The sequence below is a fragment of the Trachymyrmex septentrionalis genome, unplaced genomic scaffold, assembly GCF_001594115.1.
Source record: "Trachymyrmex septentrionalis isolate Tsep2-gDNA-1 unplaced genomic scaffold, Tsep1.0 scaffold128, whole genome shotgun sequence".
Lineage (NCBI taxonomy): Eukaryota > Metazoa > Arthropoda > Insecta > Hymenoptera > Formicidae > Trachymyrmex > Trachymyrmex septentrionalis.
Window position 1 is genome coordinate 819,033 of NW_017304417.1, and position 22,962 is coordinate 841,994.

The 22,962-nt window shown below is 34.8% G+C and overlaps 1 protein-coding gene across 1 annotated transcript in view; it reads left to right on the plus strand.

Annotated features, from left to right (window-relative positions):
* LOC108756549 (glutamate dehydrogenase, mitochondrial) overlaps positions 1-17,261 on the plus strand; it is a 125,906-nt gene extending 108,645 nt beyond the window's left edge. Inside the window, exons 7-8 of the mRNA XM_018500435.1 lie at positions 16,244-16,398; positions 16,482-17,261. Of these exons, the coding sequence (XP_018355937.1) occupies positions 16,244-16,398; positions 16,482-16,598 (272 nt within the window). The 3' untranslated portion in view covers positions 16,599-17,261. The remainder of the gene's footprint in view (positions 1-16,243; positions 16,399-16,481) is intronic.
* Positions 17,262-22,962: the final 5,701 nt, after the last annotated feature.

Below are 22,962 nucleotides of genomic sequence, written 5' to 3' on the forward strand. Positions count from 1 at the left end.
TATGTCGCAGAAAAATGTTTATAAGTGGTACAAAGACTTCAAAGAAGGCAGAGAACGTACTGATGACTTGGAACGCCCCGGACGACTATCAACGTCAATTGATGAGCAACACGTGAAGAAAATCAAGGAATTGGTGCTCGAAAATCGTCGATTGACAATTAGAGACCTTGTCGATATGGTTGGCATTTCATTTGGTTCAGTTCAAACAATTTTGAAAGATCACTTGGGCCTCACGATAATGCGCCGTCTCACACGGCATTGATTCTTCGTGAGTTTTTCGCCAAAAATTCCACTCATATCGTTCCGCAACCGCCTTATTCACCTGATTTAGCTCCGTGTGACTTTTGGCTATTTCCCAAACTCAAAAGACCGCTCCGGGGACACCGCTTTGAATCTATTGAAGAGATTCAACGTGAATCGCTGCGCGCTTTGAAGGCTATACCGGGAAACGACTTTTTGGCATGCTTCGAGGCATGGAAAAAACGTTGGCATAAGTGTATTGTATCGGAGGGGGATTACTGTGAAGGGGATCAAATTGATTTGGATGAATAAATAAAGATTTTTTATTTTATAACAAAATTCACCTTACTTTTTGATCACACCTCGTATATATATGTCAAGATGGACTACTGTTACTCTGTAAGGTTAGGTTTTCGAGGATGACTTAAAGGTCCGATTTTTGTGATTGTCCAAGAACTCCAAGGGGAGAGTTGACCCAGCGATGGAGGCTTCGGTCGAGTCACTTGACAGTAATAATGAAATAGATTACTCGATCTAACGGATCGCGGCCCACCACTAAGGTCGCGGACCGACAGAGTGTCAGCTTGCTACATAACTTGTGTACACCGGCAGAGTTTCGTGTCAGAGATGGAGTTTAATTGGCTGACTGTTTGTGAAGGATTTCCCTTTTATATTCGGGAATTAGTGGTGCCGAGTGCAGAGCTCACGTGTGTTACTATACGTGTGTATAATCTAGAATTATGATTAAGGATATCGGTTGTGAAATGGGATACTGGAATATGTGTCTAATCTTCGTCATCGACCATTTGCTGGATGTTCAATAGTTTAGAGCCACATGTCATTTATTACAGACAACTGCTATTTCAGTTTATAATTCTTAATCTATTTACTTCTTCTGTTCCTCGGGATAAAGTTCGTCTATTAGGCACTTGGTCCAAATATCTAATCCAACAACTTCGTCCCGAGTAGATTATTAGTTTAAAAAGGCGAATGTTATTCGGCTCGTCACTATTGTAACCTCCTATGGTAGAAACAGATCTACCTGTATTAATAATTTTTATGGTGATGACGAAAATTTTAATCGAAGAAAAGAACCGTGGAGTCTGGACATAACATAAAGGTTAACGAAAGAAAACTATCAAACTATAAATGATTTTATTATACAAAATTAATTAATCTGTTTTATTGCTAAAATAATATTATTGATTTACAACATTTTCGGAAATACGCCCTGTACATATGGAATGCTGAATCATTTATTTTTTATTGTCACATTTTCAGATTTTTTATTCATTCTTATTTGCAGATTATTTTTTTTTATAAGATATTTTATTCTATTTTTCATCGTATTCATGATAGATTTCATGAGATAGTCATTTTCTGTTAATATTTTAACGATAAAATTCATTTTTTTCATGGAATGTCGGATGCGAGAGGAAAAATGCCTTGTCTATTAGATCTAATATTGTTCCCTTTTTTGGGGATATTAGATGTTGAGAATCAAAATTTAGGAATTTCCTTGAAAAGATTGGTTTCTGATACCAATCGAATTTAATCCGGCTTTTATCTATCATAACAGTAGTATCTAAAAAATTTATTTTACCATCCCCTCCAAAATGAATTGTAAGTAGTAATGCAGTGGGAGTTCTAACTCGTGAGCTACAAGGAATGCGGAGCGCGGGGGATTCATCGGAGGTAGGGGTACGACGTCATGCGGAGTGGCAGAGACTGTAAGACATTACAGATTTTGGGGGCTGCAGTCACATCCAGGGCAACAAAAAAACATCACAAAAATAGGAATATTGCCATAAACAAAAAACAATATAAAAAACAAATGGTTATAAAACGAAAAGTATTACAAAGGCTATTCGCCGGTATATGTTCAACTTAGATCAAAATTGAATTAGCATTTGATCAATTGATTGGTATCGTCGAGAAAGTCGGTATAAAGTTTACACGATTCTTGAATATCGCATCCACTGTAATGGATGCTAAAGATATATCAAATGTAATATGCGCTAGCGATTACTTTGATAAAAATCAGCTTCTCGACTGCGGACTTTTAGCTGTAGTTTTTTGTGCATAAAAAAAATTATGTAAAAGAAATATAAATAAAAAAATTTTTAATCTAAAATTATAATGTAATTCCTTCATACATAACACATGGATCAATAAGTCCCGAGACTAACCCAGAAATGGCGCTCGTAGTAAACCAGTAACCACGTCTTTCTAGAGTACTAACCTTTGCTTGAAACGTGTCAAAATTTTAAGTCGATCGGACTAGAAACAGCTGAGTTATCGAGGTTAGAGTAAAGTCGTTTTGTAGTTTGTTTAAAAAATCCTTTTTCACCAAGACAATGCACCCTGCCACAAGTCGATGAAAACAATGGCAAAATTGAACGAATTGGGCTTTGATCTGCTTCCCCACCCCCCATACTCGCCAGATTTAGCCCCCAGTGACTACTGGCTCTTTGCTGATCTTAAAAAAATGCTCCAGGGAAAAAGATTTGGCTCAAATAAGGAGGTCATCGCTGAAACTGAAACTTATTTTGAAGCGAAAGATAAATTTTTTTATAAACATGGTATTGAAATGTATCACCCTAAAAGGTGATTATGTTGATGAATAAAAAAAAATTTTGCAAAAAAAATGTTGTTTTCATTGTTAGTCTCGGGACTTATTGATCCATGTGTTATATAAAATAGGGGGCTGGAATATGCGGCTCGTATCTCTTCTATTTTGTTATACAGAAGGGATCTTTTATGACTGTACATGTGTATAAAAAATTACTGAATAGAAAATAGCTATAATATCAAGAACAATATAGAATCACTGTGATGGCTCAGGTACATGGAAGGATGAAAGAAATAAATAGGGATTAAAAAATATAAAACCATTTATTATTATTATTATTATTATTACATTAGTTTATATATATTTAAAAAAATATTTTTAAAAATGCAATCGAGCAATAACGCAGGGCTCGAACATTAGCGGCGTTTGGTTGTTTGAGACATTGACTAAGATTAACGGCGTTTGGTGACTTGAGCATCAGTAGCAGCGCTTTCTATATATATATATATATACTCGTATATACATTGCCTATATGCAATGTTTTATACACTTATCCAAGTCTTTTTTAATTTGTACAAATAGGGCATATTACATGAAAATATTAAATAACATGGATTTCTGCACTCCGAACAGTGTTTGCTATCTATGGCTACATGCGATCTAATAACATGTTTACGAATGGTGTACATGTTTTCGATGTCCGTTAATCTCGTCATACACGTGCACAAAATTGACGAACCACTCGTTCTATAATAAAAATATATCACGCATTGTTTCGTCAGCACGTTCAATGCTATTACTTCTTCAGGGTACACTATTTTCCTCTTAGTGTCTTTACCCTGATCCTTTACTCTGATCACTATTGTAGCCGCCATCTTCTGATAATGCGTCGTCATCATTGTCCATTATTGTTTCAAAATTTACATCTTTGAAATCGATGATGTCTCTCAGGATATCTTTTGGTATATTATGAACAATATGCACTATATTTTCCATCAATTATTCAGTATATTATACAAGTATTATACAATACGACTTTAAGAAAGCTCGCTTCTAGACTGTACACTTCGAGACCCAAATTCATACTGTAACCCTTCTCTTCAACCGGAGTAGGTATCGTTTTTTCTAATTTTTTTTTTTAAGAATGTTTTAAAATTATATCCTCATAAACTTAAGAAATTTTAAAATTCTAAAGTTTCACTTAAAATGTTTCACTTAAGTGTTTCAATTCCTTTTGTCTCATACGTATAAAAACACAATTACTGATTTTTAATAGCAGCCAGATATTGGCACTCAAAATATCAATCATTTCTATCGCGACTAATTTTTATGTATTTACTTTATGTACTATATACTTATTTTAGACATGCTTTTATCCTCATAAAAATTTAAAAATTCTATCGAGTTTTATTTGCATTTACATTTTTTTTTCTACTAACTTTGAAACATATTGCAAAAACATGTTTGATCGTCATGTCCTCTTTCAAAAAAGGATAAACGATCGAGGCTCTTTTATCAAGGGAGGGATACATTGCGTTTCATCATCGATTTCGATAGCAGCCAGATGTTGACACTCAATCGATTAATTATGAAACTTGATCGTATTTATTTAAAATAATTAATAAATTTTTAAATAGAAGAAATAAATTGAGAGCCGATGAAATTATCGGATTCACACAATCAATCTGAAACAAATAATCCCCCCAAATTCTCCCAAATCTTAAAAAACTGTAATAAACTGTGATAATTTCATCGGCTCTCAATTTATTTCTGAAATATTAATTCAATTTAAATGAATGCATATTATATAGTAGTTCAACATCTTAACACTCGGACCGGTAAGGCGCTTCGTATTTCAAATTTTAATAAATGTCGTTTTTAAAAAAATTACATTACGCCATATCATGGCCGAAAAACGGTTGGAGCATATACCGGCGAATAGCCTTTGTAACACTTTTTGTTTTATAACCATTTGTTTTTTGCATTGTTTTTTTTTGTTTATGTCAATATTCCTTTTTTGTGATGATTTTTGTTGTTTTGTACTGCAGTCCCCAAAATCTGTGATATCTTACTGCCACTCCGCATGACGTCATACCCCCACCTCCGAAGAATCCCCCGCGCCCCGCATTTCCCTTGGAGCTCCCGAGTTAGAATTCCCACTGCTTTTACTACTGTAGTCTTGTGTGGTATGCATTGAAAATATCTAATATATTGTTAATTTCAGTTTGAGAAGTTGCATAGAAGGATGTCATTTATTATATGTATCTATAATAAAATTGTATCCTGTAATTTATACTACTCACAGCCGATTCTCTAATTCTTGCATGACTAAGCTGGAGATAAAGGGTATCCCATTGAAAATCTAAATCTTTTTTGTAGAATTGATCACTAAAAGAAAAGAACGTCGAATCTAAAATCATTCTTATTGCCTCCAAAAATTCTTTTTTAGGGATGTTGCAATTGCTGGAAATATAGTTCTATCTTTTATTAATAGCCACTATGACTAAAGCGGAAAAAATGCTGATGAACAAAGATACGACATCTAGTGAGACCAAAATGTAACCCGAATTGATCTATTGTTAATGTCTTTTAATCCATTAAGGCCCATGTGTAATACAACCGTGATAGCGCCAAACCGAATACATAATTCATAGCATAAGTGAAAAAAAAATTACCCTTTTTTTTCACTTATAGGTTTTTTGTTTTATAAAATTGATTGTTTAAACAATAATTGTTTAAACAAATTGTTTAAAAATGTCTAGTTTTTAAAAAACTAAAAGTACCGAACATTCGATTCTACGTTCGAAAACAAGAAACTTTTATTCTTAGTATTTCTTCGATCTGGTATTTTGTTTATGCAAAAAATTGTTATAAACAGTTTGCATGCGCAAAGTCGATTTAAATTCTTTGTGTTATTAAATGAGAAAAGCCTACTGAGAGTTGGTAAAGATCTATTTCTAATGGTGTTATAAATTGACTCTTGTAATTTTTTGATTCCATATTCAATGCTTTTGAGGAATTCGTTAATGACATCCTTCACACGTACAATTGGTAAAGAAAATCATTTTCCCAACTGTAACAATAATTGGATGTGGGAATAGATACCGAGGAGTAGTTCAGGAACTATTTTTCTCTAACAGTGATCATCGATGAAAGATGTTAGTTGTTATTACAGGAAGCAGGATTAATCGTGATGTTTGAATCCATATCTCTGTTATTTGGCATTTTTTTCACAAAAAAAACCTGCTTTTTCTCAATATTGTTGTCATCTACATATGTTGTTACGTTCTCTCCAATAATACTGTATTCTGTTATTATTACTTTTTATTCTTTCTCTTTGTTTCGGCATTAAATATACAATCTTTTTGTCTATTCTTTAGAAATTGAATAGGATATAAGCACCGATTCTGACTCACGGATACAGCAACCAGCAGATGGCTCTAGTGTCGCGCGGTGGAGAGAGCGAAGTCACAGACGCTGAGTCTGAGAGAGATGGAAGCATGTCATCGGGGATCTGTGTTAGATGGGATAGGGGGTTTTTGTTCTTTCTCTCTCTAACCTATTGTCCCCTCTCTCCTATCCGTTGTAGGATGCTGTCTCTTCCACCTATTGCAGTTCTATACTTATTATTTGCGCTCTCTCTTCCTCCCGTTACGCTCTCTCTCACATTGTCTTTTCTTCTTTCGCACACGATATTATTAAATAGATATGGTATCTACGATTTTTAATAATACGACTTAGAAACTAATTATGATAATATTTTTTTATTTTATGAATTTTTAATAATATAACTTAGTAACACCAATTATGATAATAATTTTTAGTAATTCAGTACAAAATTGATCAAGCGTGTTTTTTTATCGACTAATTGAATCAATACTTATTGAATCGTACTACTGAACAACTATTATTAATTAATTCTTAGTTAAAACTATTAGGTATTAGTTTCAAGTAAGGGCTAAACGACAGAAAAAGGGAAAGAAATTAAAATATATTTAAAAAATTTCATGCTTTATTTTAAATTTGATACATTTCTTTTTGGCGTTGCGACCACCAGTTGTATATTTTAAATACATTTTATAACGCACAATTCTTAACATGTTTCACATATCGCATAGTATTAGTACCAGAGATTATGTAAAGAATCTATATCTTCGTAATCAGCATCCAAGGTCTCAATGATCAAATTGCTAATGAATATATCAGCCAGCTATTTGCGTTTTTCCTCTTATATATGTTCTTTAACGTATACAAGAGTCTTATTATCGTCACTCTCTTCCACATTAATTACAGCCATTGTAATCAGGCGTTTCGCCATGCTGTTTATCTCGTCAGATCATCTCGTCTTTCCATTGCAATCCATGGTGATAAGCACTTAGCCAGGAAGCGCAATACTTTTCTGACTTTGTCAATAAATTCTATGGCATGGGAGATGTAAAAATATAATGAGAAAGAATGGATCTTTTTCTCAACATCGCCACTTCCGTCACGACAAATTTCTTTCCAACCATAAATCCTTGCAGATCCACAAACGTTGGTATAGTCATAGTGAACGACTTTTCGAAACTGTGCTTGATCACAAAAGATCTTGGATTATATCTCATATATTAAAAAGAGAGGGAGGGTATTGTTTTGGAAGATAATTTACGTAATCTTGCGTACTATATTTGCCATTGGACTATATTCGATCACGCGGTCATGTACAATATTATAAGGTAATAGATGGTTGTATTCGCGGATATATTCTCTTTGAATTCAAATTCTAATCGTACATTCACCGTGCTCTTGACAGACTCATTTTGTCGCGAGCAGTCAATGGTTATTAGAATAAAATCTTTCAAAAAGGAGTTTAATTGGAAGGATGGTTCGTTTTTTTCACGAGGGATTTATAAGATAAGTAAGACCTATGGAAACATAAATCCATATCACACAAAATAGCGGTTCTGCTTTTGTCAAAGTCTAGATTCAGATCATCGTACGAATAAAATTCAGAGTTTAGATAAAGTTTTACATTAGTTAATTTACAGGTGTCGAAATAAGTTTTACATGCTGTCATAATATTTTTTTTATCAATCTGTAGACCAAAGATAACGTATCGTAGTTTTTCCAGCTGAGTCGCAGTTTTGATGGCCCAGGAATGCTTCGTTGTACTCGGATATTCAAATCCCACGAACGAAAACTCATACTTAGGTATCGTCCGCTTTCTAAAGCACGCAGCATGGATAGTTTATTAACTTTGTTCAATGCAACGTAAGGCATTCGCCACTGTACTTTGAATAATTCGAGCGTCGGCTCTGTCGCCGGATCTTCCACAATGCAATTGTTGTCGTTGCGCGCTCATATCAGAATTAATTTGTGACGAGCGTTAATTACCACACGTTTGTAATCCTCGCAACAACATGCTGAGCGGTATACAAAAATTAAAGTAACCATCGTCTGTCATTAGGCTTTTCGCGGTATCACTAGAATCAATAAATCCAGCATTATGCAAGCTATATGCAATTTCATTAGAAAACGTTGCATAATCTTCAAGACTAGCTATTCCAACGTTTCTGCTGCGATCAATCTCCACCGTTGAGTTCATATCGAATTTCATCAAACATGAACCCCACACAATTACATTCAAGATTTGGCTGCTTTTGTACATTTTTTCCTTTGAAGTCAATCTACCTTCGACGTAGAGAATGCTTTCACACGGTAATGTGTATAAATTCTGCTGTTGTATTGGTATCCTTATTTCGTCGCTATGTCTAAACGTCATGTTGATACGTAGGGATTGTACGTATGAAACTCGAACTTGACGATCATCAAAGATTGGTTCCTCCAATATAAGATATCAGCCATCTCAGATATTTTGTACAACAAAACCCAATGATTGTAAAAATTTAACGTTCGATGTAGTGAGTTTCTTTTTACTGGACGATTGAATTTTTTTTTATCGTTGTCGTCCCTCTGGCAAAAATTATGTTCCCTGTCTGTTTCGCTTGTTCGTTCAGAACAAGCATCTCATGTTATCATTATATCTCTTTATCGCTGTCGCCACCGTATATGCAATCTATTATAACAGTGATCTTCTCTCCGCGAAAATCGAGTAATCGTCCGTCTTGATCCACAATGCGATTCGTCAAGTCCGTAATGCTCCGTACGATGATCGGAAGGTAAATGATCTGTGTCGATTTTTTCGATTTTATATCCTGGTGACACGCTCAGCGAAAACTCGTGCACATACATGTCATTGCTATATGCACCCGCGATCACGTTGCATTCAATACGAATGATGTTTACGTTAACGATATTTATCGATAAGTCCGATTCGTGCCACTGTTGTGATTCCAACACACGATTCAATAAAAATATCGGTTTGTCGAACTTTACCTTGAGTTTTCGCGTTTCTATCGCTACCAGGTTCTCGGAAAAAATGCTTCTACTATGAAAGTTTGGTTTCGAGATCATTACCTCTACACCGTATCTCCCATTCCAACGCATTACGAGTCGCACATTAATATGATTACGCACATTCTCCATGGTCTTGCCGAAAATCGCGTTGTTCATTAATTTGAATAAGTTTTTTTCGAACTCACTTTTTGCTAAAGTTCTAAAATTTGTATTGAGTTCGATGTACTCGCGAAGCCATGGAGATTGCTCGAATTACAGTATACGATGGATCTTTGTAATGCGGAGACCGTGACGAATACATTACTGCAGATTGCGATAATGTATGACGTAACGCTTTTTATTATACAATGTCGCGAGAAGAATGTCTTTTCTCGCTTGCCGGATGGTTTCTCGCGTGTTGGACAAAACGGTAGACTGGAGTGCGCATCATGGAGATGTTGTGGATACTTTAAGTCAATCTTGAGAACATAACCTGTCGATGAATCTAACGCGACATAACGTCAAAATTGTCTACGTCGACCCAGCGAAAATCGGCGTATGGCAATGATTGACATATTGCTCAGCCGTATAGATTGTTGACGTTATAATATAATACATCAGGTATGTCGATGATTTCGATGGATCGCACGATTGCATATATTTGTTGTTGATCTGCGCATACCTGTTTGAACATTGATATCACGTTCGATAAATAAAATCATATCAACGTTGGTAAGAAGTTCAAAATTTACGCGAGTATGTTTCAACATTGCATTCCACGTAAAATCCGGTAGTGTATAATAATACGCGGGATCGAGTTCATAACTGGTGATGCAACTATCCCAAAAATTTTCGAATATATCGTCCAACAACAATACACATTTTTAAATATAAATTACTTTATTCATCGATGTTTGGATAGAGAATCGCTGCCATTTACGGCGTGCGCGTAATCGCTCTCAGATACGGTATCACCTATCAGCGAGCTATAAAATAATTCGCGCGATGGTAACTCGGTTTTCTTCAACTTTTCGATGCAGTAATGTACTCATACGGAAATATACCTTTACGTGTGAGAAGATCGAAATCCTCCGCTGAGGTTAAAAAATTCTGACCGCGTAATTTTCAATTTATCTTTATTGAGATACGACGCTAATTTTTCTATACTAGTACTGAGAAATTTAAATGAATCGATAAATCGTAATTTTATACAAGTTTTCTTTTGATCATTTTTGATGCTATCGACATATTTCATAAATAAAATATATTTCTCTTTAGTTATGGGAAGTAGTTTTGTACGTCCTTTATACGCGGTAGCTATAATATTTATTATCCTTCATAATAAAGTGTGCGTCTTAGCCCGATAAATTATGAAAAATTACGGGAATGTAATGTGAATCTTTATAACTTAAGTTGCAATTTGAGTGCGCGGAGCCTCTATATCGCCCTATCAAGTGGCAATAATCACGTACCCGTGTATCGTCAGGCGCGAACGGTTTTTCGCACACATGGCGGTGCATGGCACTGTTAAACTTTTGCTAATCTTCTCCCGAGTAATCTGCCATGGGAACATGAACATTAGCTGATAGGATAGTACCAGGTGTACAAGTATGAAATGCGGATTTGAGAAAACAGATGGCGCATCAATGCAGTGTGTGGTATAAAGATTTGACTGTTATGCCATTTTGAAGTGCCATCAACAAGTGTCAGACGCGCACGAGTGATAAATTGAAAAAGTGTTTGCATAGTGTTGTGTTGCTGTGTTCGATATGTCGAAATTTATACCAAACAAAGAGCATTCGCGGACAGCATTAATTTTTTGTTTTTATTTGAAGAAAACTGCTGCTGAATCATACCGATTACTTCGAGAAGCTTATGGTGAACATGCTCCATCGCAAGATACGTGTGAACGATGGTTTCGGCGTTTTAAAAGTGATGACTTCGATGTTGCAAACAAGGAACGCGGAAAACCGCCAAAAAGGTACGAAGATGTGGAATTGCAAGCATTGTTGGACGAAGATGATTCACAAACACAAAAACAATTCGCAGAGCAATTGAGCGTTAGTCAACAAGCTGTTTCCAATCGCCTACGAGAGATGGGAAAGATTCAGAAGACCGGAAGATGGATACCGCATGAGTTGGACGGCAGGCAGATGGAGAGGCGCAAAAATTTTGCTTGCACGATACAAAAGGAAGTCGTTTTTGCATCGTATCATTAGTGGGTATGAAAAGTGAATTTATTTTGAGAATCCCAAGCGCAAAAAATCATGGGTAGACCCAGGCGCACCATCCACATCGACCGCAAGACCGAATCGCTTTGGCAGAAAGACGATGCTCTGTGTTTGGTGGGACCAGAAGGGTGTGGTCTATTATGAGCTGTTAAAACCTGGTGAAACGGTTAATGCTGGACGCTACCAACAACAATTGATCGATTTGAACCGTTCGCTGCTTGAAAAAAGACCAGAATACCAAAAGAGACAACACAAAGTCATTTTTCTTCATGACAATGCTCCATCACATACGGCAAAACCGGTTCGCAACACGTTGGAAGCACTCAGCTGGGAAGTTCTACCCCATGCGGCTTACTCACCAGACTTGGCTCCTTCCGATTACCACTTGTTTGCATCGATGGGTCACGCACTTGCTGAGCAGCGCTTTGGTTCGTACGAAGATGTGAAAAAATGGCTCGATGAATGGTTCGCGGCAAAGGGGGAAGATTTTTACTGGCGTGGTATCCACAAATTGCCCGAAAGATGGGAAAAATGTGTAACTAGCAATGGAGCATATTTTGAATAAAGCTCTTTTTACTATTCTTCCGAATTTAACGTGTTTTTTTTTAAATCCGCATTTCATACTTGTACACCTGGTATTTACATTATGCGCTAAACTTCTCCTCGGTGTTTCTTGGTGAACCACGCGACGCAATCGTTACCGCGACGAAAACGATATATCGACAGCGAATTGTCGGACAAACAATGCGCGTAATACCCGATGCTAAACACGTTGTGATGTTGGTACCTATATATTGACATATTTGGCTCGCTCTCTCCGTCTTCTCCAGGGTGCATTTCAGGTCGGCGTAGACTACGAATGGTATGCGCTACTTCCTGCAGTGATTGTTGAAACTCAATCACTTGTCATCCTCACTCGGCAACCTGATAGCGCAATCGTTTAATTTTCCACAGTGTAGTATGTACGGATCTAGCTTTGCCCTAGATCCAATATAGTACAGGCATCTAAAAAAAAAAGTATAATTTTTTTTATTGTTACAAAGAGATTACAAAAAAATATTTTTATAATTTTCAATTAAATATATACACATACCTATAAAGTACTTCTTATGTCTATATTGATTTATGAGCTCACACGAAACGGGACAGATCCTTTATCCACGCGAAATGTCCCATGTTATCCTTTTGCAGACCCTGCACTTACAGCAAATTGAAGTGCTTGTTCCTCTTCATATCGGTGAGCCGAAAGAATCCTTTTTTTTTTCTTTTTGCTCCTTGATGCAGTATACATTGAGATATTATTCTGATTTTCGAATTTTCTTATTTGATTTAGCGTCATTGGGAACATAATGTCTGTTAGATTTAATACCATTGTATAATGAGGATATGAAGATGTCCAATCTGTTACTTCTAACTAGATGTAGAGTGGCAACCACTGACCAGACAAAACATGCATTGTCGCACGTTCACCACCGCTCTCTACATTTTAATTTCTCGCGAGAGTTCCATGCGACATCCCGCCTACAACGGATTGTACTTGTTTACGTTTATAATTAAATTCAGGATACATGACAGCGTCCACCCGCTATCGCGTTCCTGGAATTCCAGTGATGTCAGGATAGGCTCGATCACGCGCGACGCATATCATTCTTGCAAATCGGACGAACAGAAGAGTTTATAGTTTCTCGTTGCTCACACTTTTATTCGCACATTCATCACTCGATACAAATTCACCATTAAATATTGTGTTTATCTTAATATTATCATATATTTTATCTTAATATTATCATATATAATATGTCTTTACATGACACTTTGTATGTTCTAGCACTATCTCTCTCGCGTCTTGAAACTAACGCGTCAAGAAACTAACGAAGCTCGATATGTCCAGAGTTTATCACGGTCAATATACGGCTTTCGAACGCCGTATCATTCTCGCGCCATCGAAGTCCCGCGCTGTACCCGGCATCTACTTGCACAAAACGTTCGCGCACAGTATCTTTCAAATTTTCGTGTCTCGCGATATGAACGATCAACGATTGTTTAATACCAATCAATAATCGCGGATTATTTGGCGCGACTCTGTTCCTCCAGCGATTCGATGAAATTACTGCAATGCTGTTCTCATGCAAGAAACTCTTCTCATTTCTCATATTCAATTAAACGGCTTGCGCTGAGATTACGCTCCGTTTAATCCATATTATCACTTTGAACTGTTGTTCGATTGCTGATGAGTTCCCAGAGAAAAAAATCTTTTTGTTTTATATAGTGTGGAAAGATGCATCATTTGGTTTGTTGCACGTTTTAACATGTTTCAAAATGTTTCAATATGTTTTCGATGGGGTTTTATCGCAGTCGTAAAGATAGGCCAAAAAATATTTTGAGAAGAGAATGGGAACAGAGATTTTACTGTCGATCCCCAAAGATAAAAAAAAGGTCTGATATCGTCAAAGTGCATTTTTGTGATATGTGTCATTGTGCAGTTTAACAAAGGTAGTTTGATGGTAATTACACTAAAAAATAAACTCACATATTTCTAAAGATAAGTAAAATTTTACATTGAATACACTGTCCCGAAATTTATTTTTGAAAAGAGAATAGAAGCAGACAGATCTTTATTGTCGTTTGCGCCGATCCTTTAGATAAAAAAGGTTCGATATTGCCAGAGATATTGCCATTTTTACAATATGAGTCAATTGGCTCACTGAATACGTCGAGGATTCAGTGGAATGCATAGCTATTAAAAAATTTGTCGTTACGAAATGTATTTAAAATGTATACAACTGGTGGTCACAATGCCAAAAAGAAATGTATCAAATTTAAAATATTGTAAAACATGAAATTTTTTAAATATATTTTAATTTCTTTCCTCTTTTCCATGTAGTTTAGCCCTTAGTTAAAACTAATATCTAATAGTTTTAATTTTAATTAAAAGTTAATTAATAATAGCTGTTCAGTAATACGATTCAATAAATATTTTTTATTGAGTTAGTCGATAAGAAACAGCACTTGATCTTTTTTGTACTATATTATTATACTAAAAATTATTATCATAATTGGTATTACTAGATTATATTAAAAATCGTACCATATCTATTTAATAAAATCGTATGCGAAAGAAGAAAAAACACTGTGAGAGAGAGTGCAACGGCAGGAAGAGAGAGCGCAAATAATAAGTATAGAACTGCAATGGGTGAAAGAGAGAGAACTGCATCCTATGTTGAATAGGAGAGAGAGGACAATAGGTTAGAGAGAGAAAAAACGAAATCCCCTTCTCTCTCTAATACGGACTCCCGATGACGCGCTTCCCCCTCCTTCGGACTCAGTGTCTGTGACTTCGCTCTTTCCACCTGTGCGAAGCCACTAAAACCATCTGCAGGTTGCTGTATCCATGAGTTAGAAGCTTATATCCTACTAAATTGCTTAAATAATTTTCTTTTTGTGAGATGAAGAATTTATTATAAATGTTGAACGGTAACATTCTTGAAATTTGTTTACGAATGAGATGGAAAATTTGATGAAAAATCTATTGATCTGTTCCGTCTTTAGTATTCTAATAATGTATTCATTTCTTAGGCGTCGGTATTTTGTCGAGAAAATACCATCTTTTCTTAAGTGGTGTGTGAATTTTCTAACCATAAATTGCGACTGCTAGACAAGTATAGATGAATGTTAACTAATTAAATTACAAGAGAGAAGGAATTATATTATTACGGCATTAATATATGAAAAATCTACGATCATCATTATGTTTGTAATTATAAGTTCAGAATTATATGTATCCAACCGTTACAGAAAATTAATTTATTGTGTTCAATTTTCCAAATATTTGTAAACACTAAAGATGGCCTGACAAAAAGGTCGAAACGTTTAAATAATTTTAAATATATTAAAATTTGGCTTGTAGTTCTTATTGTTGATTAATGTTTATTTATTTTTATTGAGCTATAATATCATTATTTTATCTAATTAAATTAATTATTTTATGGGATTGTAAAGATATATATTGTATTTTATCATGTGTAGTGGTTCAGGCTATAAGGTAAGCAGAAAAAAATTGTTTGGCTCATTTGCTGTTGTATCTCATAAATACTATTAACTGTATCTCATAAATAAAATCTATACAAATAGAAAATTGAGAAATGTTTCCAATGAGTCGAGTAACTTAATTAAATAGCATGGCCATTTTCTGCATTTTTCTTTGTTTTGTATACCGTTTTGTTTTGGTGCAGCCAGAAATATGATCAACATTGTAAAGTTGCATAGACGTAAGAACATTGCATAAATCTTATATTGTTTCTGCGGAATTAGTTTTAAGTATATATATAAGATCTGCTGAGAAGATGGCTAAAATATATAGTCAAAACGTACGAAATTTTTGTACTTTTCGGAATTTTTGTAATCCTAAGTTATTAAAAGTTTTACAATTATTATAATAGAATATTGCGCATTGTTTACTGCGCCGACTCCAAATCGTCTTTTGATCAGTACAAATTTGATTGAAGAATAAGGAGTCCCACTAAGTTAGTAAGTTAAAATTGAAGAAATATGTTATTTAAATATGTTTGTGATGAAAAAAGAAGTTACATGTCGAGAAATTTTTATGTAAAGTCAAATGTTTTGAAATTTTTGTAAAATCAATACTGGTTCTTATTCAGTGACGAAAAAAAATAGTCAGTGGATGAAATTGATTAATCATCCCAGGCAAAAACATTGTACCCAGTCACCGAATTCAATTTAATTAGAGGAATTCTAATAAAAAATAAAAATTGTAATTAAGTTTGATATGCAAGCGAAAATATGATTTATAAATTTATATTTGTAGAATCGGTGCAAGAATCTTTAGAGCGTAGGTTTGGTCGTGTCGGTGGCCGTATTCCCGTTACACCATCCGAAGCCTTTCAAAAACGTATATCTGGCGCTTCTGAAAAAGATATTGTCCATTCTGGTCTAGACTATACAATGGAGAGATCTGCTAGGGTAATTAATTAGATTAATATTGTATAAGTTAGACCAAGTATAAAATATTCAACTCAATTCTAAATATTTTTTATTTCATATAGGCTATTATGAAAACTGCCATGAAATTCAATCTCGGACTCGACTTAAGAACAGCGGCATATGCCAATTCGATTGAAAAAATATTTACTACTTATTCGGAAGCTGGCCTTGCCTTTTAAATATTTTATTACATTGTATGTATGCAGTAAGTATCGTATTAATGTCCGATAAAGATGAAGTCAGTTTTTATCGTAAAAACCGCAAGAAGTGACTAGATTTATCATATAAAAATATTTATGAGTATGACATAAATTAAACGATTAAGTTATAAAGGGCAAAATATCCAAAAGTTGCGATGGAATATTTGATGCAAAATTATCACTTTTGTCTTTTGTATTTTGCATTGTAACGGTTTGCCTAGTTACAGATAGAGTCGCATAGACCGGATGTTATGATACCATTAAATAATAACACAAGATAAAAAAAATCGTCTTTTTTCTTCTAAGATAGGAAAGGTCTAATGCATTTTTATATTTCAATTTTTATGTATAAGATACGAAAAAGTATTATACAAAGCTGCCGTTGAGACAATTCACTATTTATAAGTAGTGGATTTATAATTCGCTATTTTCTTGAATATGCCATTTTGATGATATTGCTGTATTTCTAATATTGCACTTATATAAAGAAAATTATATATGATTTTATCTTACGACAAGAAATTGGTTCTTGCAGAAAAGAACGATGAACAATATATCTGGTCAGATATACAATGTTATGCAACATAATTGTTATACATATACGATATTCTGTTAATAAAGATACTCAATTCTGAAAATAAATTGTCTCTCTTTCATATACGAATACGTAATATATACATCATTTGTGACTGCATTTGGTACATTACGTATATATTGACATGCTATCGTAATAATACATAATTTTCATACTTGTCATATTAGATACTAGTAGTAGAAATACAGTAGAAATCGTGTATGATGTGCTGTTACAATCAATGATGCCAGACATGCCTCGCACTCATGCATGCGCGTTGTTTACAACTTAGCGCACAGTATTGTAGCCATTAGGTTAGGTTAAAATGGTGCCGTGTGGACCGCGAAATCTGCGCGCCAAACCGAACAACAGGAGGTGCCAGGAATCCTAAGAGGAAAATAGAAATAAGATAAAGTATTGGTCAGAAAATGAATCGGAATGGAGTCAGAAAAAAGGCTCAAAAAAGGTATGTATCCGAAAATTTAGAAGATCTTGGTTAGAGGAAAATATCTTTAAAGCTTGGTTGATAGAGAATAAAACTTGATATAAAATTTGTAATATTTTGCTTAAATGTTGTCGATATAATTTATCAAGGCCGAATCAGCTTCTCATATATAATAGATAATGTAAATAGTGTTAATGTAGAAATTGATACCTTACAATAAGAGGTGTGTCTAATTTCTATATATTTATAATTCTATTTCTTTTTGGGGCGACTAAGGACGCCAGTTTCACGAACGGATTAGATATTCTACCGGTGCTTTAGACTGCGCAAGTGTAGTGCATGTCTAGCAGCACTGGTTACAATGTGACATCAGAAATATGGCAAAAATGTAGATCATCGGCTGTTATATTAGGTATAGTAAAAAGTCATCGCGTATTTTTTAGCTCAAAGTTGTATATACAATATCTTCGTCAATAATGAATGAAATTCAAATTTAAAAAAAGGGTTTTAAAGCTTGAAATCTCTACTTTTAAAAGCTTATCACATTTTTTAAGTTTATATGAGTTTGATAATTTTTACATACCAAAAACTACGAGCTGAAAAAGACGAAAAATTTTCTTCTCACTTTGTGGATTTGTAACGTGTCCAAAACGAATTTGAGAAAATTTTCGATTATATATCGTGAAAGCTTGATACTTTCCCTACAAAATCGTTTTTTTTTAATATTCCTACGACTTTTGATTACTGAGTTATCGCGGATTAAATAAAAGAATTATTTTGACTTTAATTGCTCATAACTCCATTAAAAATTGTCGTATCGTATAATTTAAAAAAGAGATTTTTAAAGCTGAAACTTTACTCTATTAAGATATATTTATATTGTTGGTAAGAAAGTAATTGCGGTTTTTACTGATAGATGTCTTTTAAAAATACGCGATGACTTTTTACTACACCTAATACTAGACACTCTAATGGCAGAAACACAGCAGAAATTGTGCACAATGTGTCCTTATGTCATGACATGACATAAGAATGTGGTAAGATTAAAACTTGTGTCCGTATTCATAGTTAGACCTTGTATTTAAGGCTTCCTTAAATTTATCTTCAGATGCTTTACGAATTATTTCAATGGTTACTAAGCATTTAAAGATAAATTTAAGGAAGCCTTAAGTACGAGGTCTGACTATGAATACAGGCATTAGTCTGTCATATCAGTTACTAAAACAGCAGAAATTGTTGTCCGGTTTTTAAAAAATCAATTTAATATTCTGAATTCTACATAAGAATTGTGTCAGAAATTAAACTGGTAGGAAAATACTATACATTTTTCATTTTACTAATCATGTTATGCAGTTTTTATATTTGGCCATAGAAATTTAACTATGAGATAAATATTAATAGTTACATCGCATAGCGGTAAACGAAACTGATCTGATATAACATTTCTGTGTCGTATTTCTACTATGTTTTTGCTTACTTTTTGAGATAGCAGAACATGCTTGATGTTTTTGCCGTCCAAGCCGTGCAAGCAGATGAATTCGATTTCTGATGACATTTGCCAGTATAACAATATAATGATGTTACTAATATAATTAATAAATTAAGTATTAAAGCCCAGTTGTGAGATAAATCAATACAATCAAATAATATCTACCCATATAATAATATGTTATCAAAAAGGTTTCTAAAAGATATTATATCATTTCTGAATCTGATAACTTAGAGAAATTTCTAAAAAGTCATATAAAGATATCTAAATGTTGTCTAATGCGCCATTTTTTTTTGAGAACAGAAAGATATCACAAAAATTATATCTAAAAGATTTCTCAAATTGCATGGCTTTTTGTGTCTTTATGATATCTAAAGTATGTTAACATTGTATATTTCATTATGCCTGCAATGCTTGCCGTGTGATATGTGCAAGAGCCATTATCTTTCATTATAGTCCCCTTGAAGATTTGCTTTCAAAAAATATAAAATATTTCATGAGTGTTCATCAGAACACAAGTTATATTTCTCATAATGCTGCACCTTTTATTCTATCCCGTACATTTTTCAAACACGAGAACCCGAATTCCATTACGTCCGTCTGTTGGCGATCCCGCATACTGCTCGCGGGTGAATGATGAAAGATATTTTTTCCACACATTGTCTTTTCGGTAATATGAAAAGTTGTCTTTTAGTCGACTTTTCGTTTTACCGAGAAGACAATAGAAAGATGACGAAAAGATGTCTTTTTTTTTAATTGTCTTTTCAACAAAAAACTAAAAGACGTCTTATAGTCATCTTTTATCTTGCTGAAGAGATAAAACGATCAGATCACGACTTTCGTCATCTTTTAGACATTTTTTCGTTATTCTTTAATATTTTGTGGTCTTAAATTTTATAGGTTAAGTTATAAGTCTACTTCTTGAAAATCATGGTATAAATATAAGGGTATGTTCTTGCGTATGGTAATGCCAGACAAGCAATGAGAATTGCAGCCTGACTACATCATGACTACGTCATTATTACGCAGTAAATTCAAACAGTTAAGAATGAAATTAAAGCATAGTAAAGCATAGTAGCGTCACTGCATTAACGACGAATTACGCACAAAGCGCATCATTTATTCTTGTTCATCACTGAAGAATAAAAAATCATAAAATGATATTTCATGCGCTTCACATGTAATTCGGAACGCACCAAAGGATAACGAAAGGATTTTACGAGAATGATGAGTAATATATATAAATTTGAGACGTCAGTTTGTATATATATCAGGAGACGCAGTTGCGGCTTTCGTTAAGTATATTTTTGTAGTATAATACTACAAAATATACATAATATAATACTACGAGGTCTGGCTATTAAATAACGAGACTGCGCGCGCAGAAGGCGTCCTAGAGGGGTAGGGTGGGAAACGAATGCAGCGTTGGATAGCTGGAAGTGTCTACTATTCCAGTACGAAAATACGTTTTTGTCGCAGTAGTAGTATTTTTTCTATAGAGATTAGAAACGAACTTGTTTTTTTCTCGTGCCGATAACAATGTGTGACGAAAAACACGAGCAACGGATCAATGTGAAATTTCTCGTTAAATTAAAAAAAACTCCGACTGAGTGCTATAAGTTGTTGAAAGAGGCCTATGGTGAGAATTCTCTATCTCGTGCGCGTGTTTTCGAATGGTATAAACGGTTTTCTGAAGGCCGAGAGAGCACCGAAGATGACCAACGTCCAGGTCGACCTGTCTCTGTTTCAACTCCGCAAACAGTGACCAAAATCAATGAAATTGTGCGCGGAGATCGTCGTATGAGCATTCGGATGATTGCTGAGACTGTAAACGCCGATAAAGAAACTGTCAGAAAAATTTTACATGACGAATTAAACATGAAGAAAGTCTGTGCGAAGTTGGTCCCAAAAAATTTGACCCCTGACCAAAAGCTCGTCCGTCAACAGATCTGCTCAGATTTTCTTGAGAGGTTAGATGAAGAGCCTGAATTGATGGAAAACATCATCACTTGCGATGAAACCTGGATATTCCAATACGATGTTGAAACTAAGCGGCAATCCATGCACTGGAAAACTCCTGCATCGCCAAGAATGAAAAAAGCAAGGATGTCGAAATCAAAATTTAAAGCCATGCTAATCGTTTTTTTCGACATCAACGGCATCGTGATGACTGAATGGGTTCCAGAGGGTCAAACTGTAAACCAAACTTACTATTTGACAGTTTTGGCAACACTGCGAGAGCGAGTTCGTAAGAAACGGCCGGAGTTGTGGAAAAACAAGTCGTGGATCTTACACCAGGACAACGCACCTGCCCATAACGCGCTGTCTGTGAAGCGTTGTTTAGCCGTTAGAGGCACTCCAGTGCTCGAACACGCGCCGTACTCGCCTGATTTAGCACCCTGTGACTTTTTCCTGTTTCCGAAGATCAAGTCTGCCTTAAAAGGAACCCGGTTCGAGTCGATGGAAAAGGTGAAGCGAAAATCGGCGGAGCTCCTAAATGCTCTTACAAAAGAAGACTTCCAGCATTGCTTTGACCAATGGAAAAAACGAATGGAACGGTGTGTGGCGAGGGGAGGGGAGTACATTGAAGGGGAGCATTTAATTGTAGAATAATTTTTAAAATAAAACTCTTTTTCATAAGCAGTCTCGTTATTTAATAGCCAGACCTCGTATATCGTGAAAGAGACGCTACAGCGTATCCTTTACAGGAAGGAACTTGCTTATATAATTAAAAATTATTGTTTTATTTAAAGAAATTGATGTCATAAAAAAATGCATATATTGGGGAAGAATATAAATTTTTACAATTAAAATCAGATAACAATGATGTCCGTAAGTGTACTTGATGCGTAGATATGAATATGTGTACGTATTTTTCAGCCCAATTTATGTCATTTATTTATTCAGATACGTCGTTGTTGTCATCATCGTCTTTGCAAAATCTTGTCCCTTTTTACTACACCTTTTTTACATTTTACACTTTTTCTGAATCTTTTCTACATAAGTATTGTACTAAATCAAAGGACTCTTTCTATATAAACTAAATGACAATAAATAACGGGCAAAATAAGAGTCAACACGTTTCTTTAAAATTAACAAAAGAATATATTTCAAACAACAAAGGCAAAATTACATAATGTTAGTTTCGGCTCCCAGATTGAGCCCTCTTCAGACATTAGCATAACGCAAAAATCGCAGAACAACAACAATTATCGTAAATGATCACATATTCATATCATTCACAGTTCGGGTCGAGTCTTGATGTAGAGTTCGACATTATTTCTGTACGATTGAACCGTCAAATATATTGAAAATCTTGGCAAAGCTCTAGTTGATAAGAAGAAAAAACTTCAAAAAACTGTACACAAAAAGATCTATGCGTAAATGAATTAACATACCGGAAATCTAATAAAAATAATAATATATATATATATTATTATTCGTATATGTGTGTGTGTGTGTGTGTAGGTGTGTGTATGTGTGGATGGGACTTACTATTCCTGCGGATGTAGGTGGATCTAGCGGGCTGGATCGGTGGTCCCAGCACCTCACGGAAGGTTGCCACTCGGATGTGGAGACTCTGGTCACTTTGTTCAAGTCCCAAGGCGATGGGGTTTAAATTAGAACGGTTTTGGTCGCAAATCGGCAGAGTTTAGTTTTGGAAATTTTAACTGACAATTAATACTGAGAACTGGCAACTGATCACTACTGACTTCTAACTGGTGACTGCCGAATGCCGAATGCCGTTCCTCGTGGAGGGCCTCTCCTTTTATATTGGCGAGTTAGTGACGCCGAGAACAGAGCACACGTGTGCTGCTGGGCCAATCCAGGATTA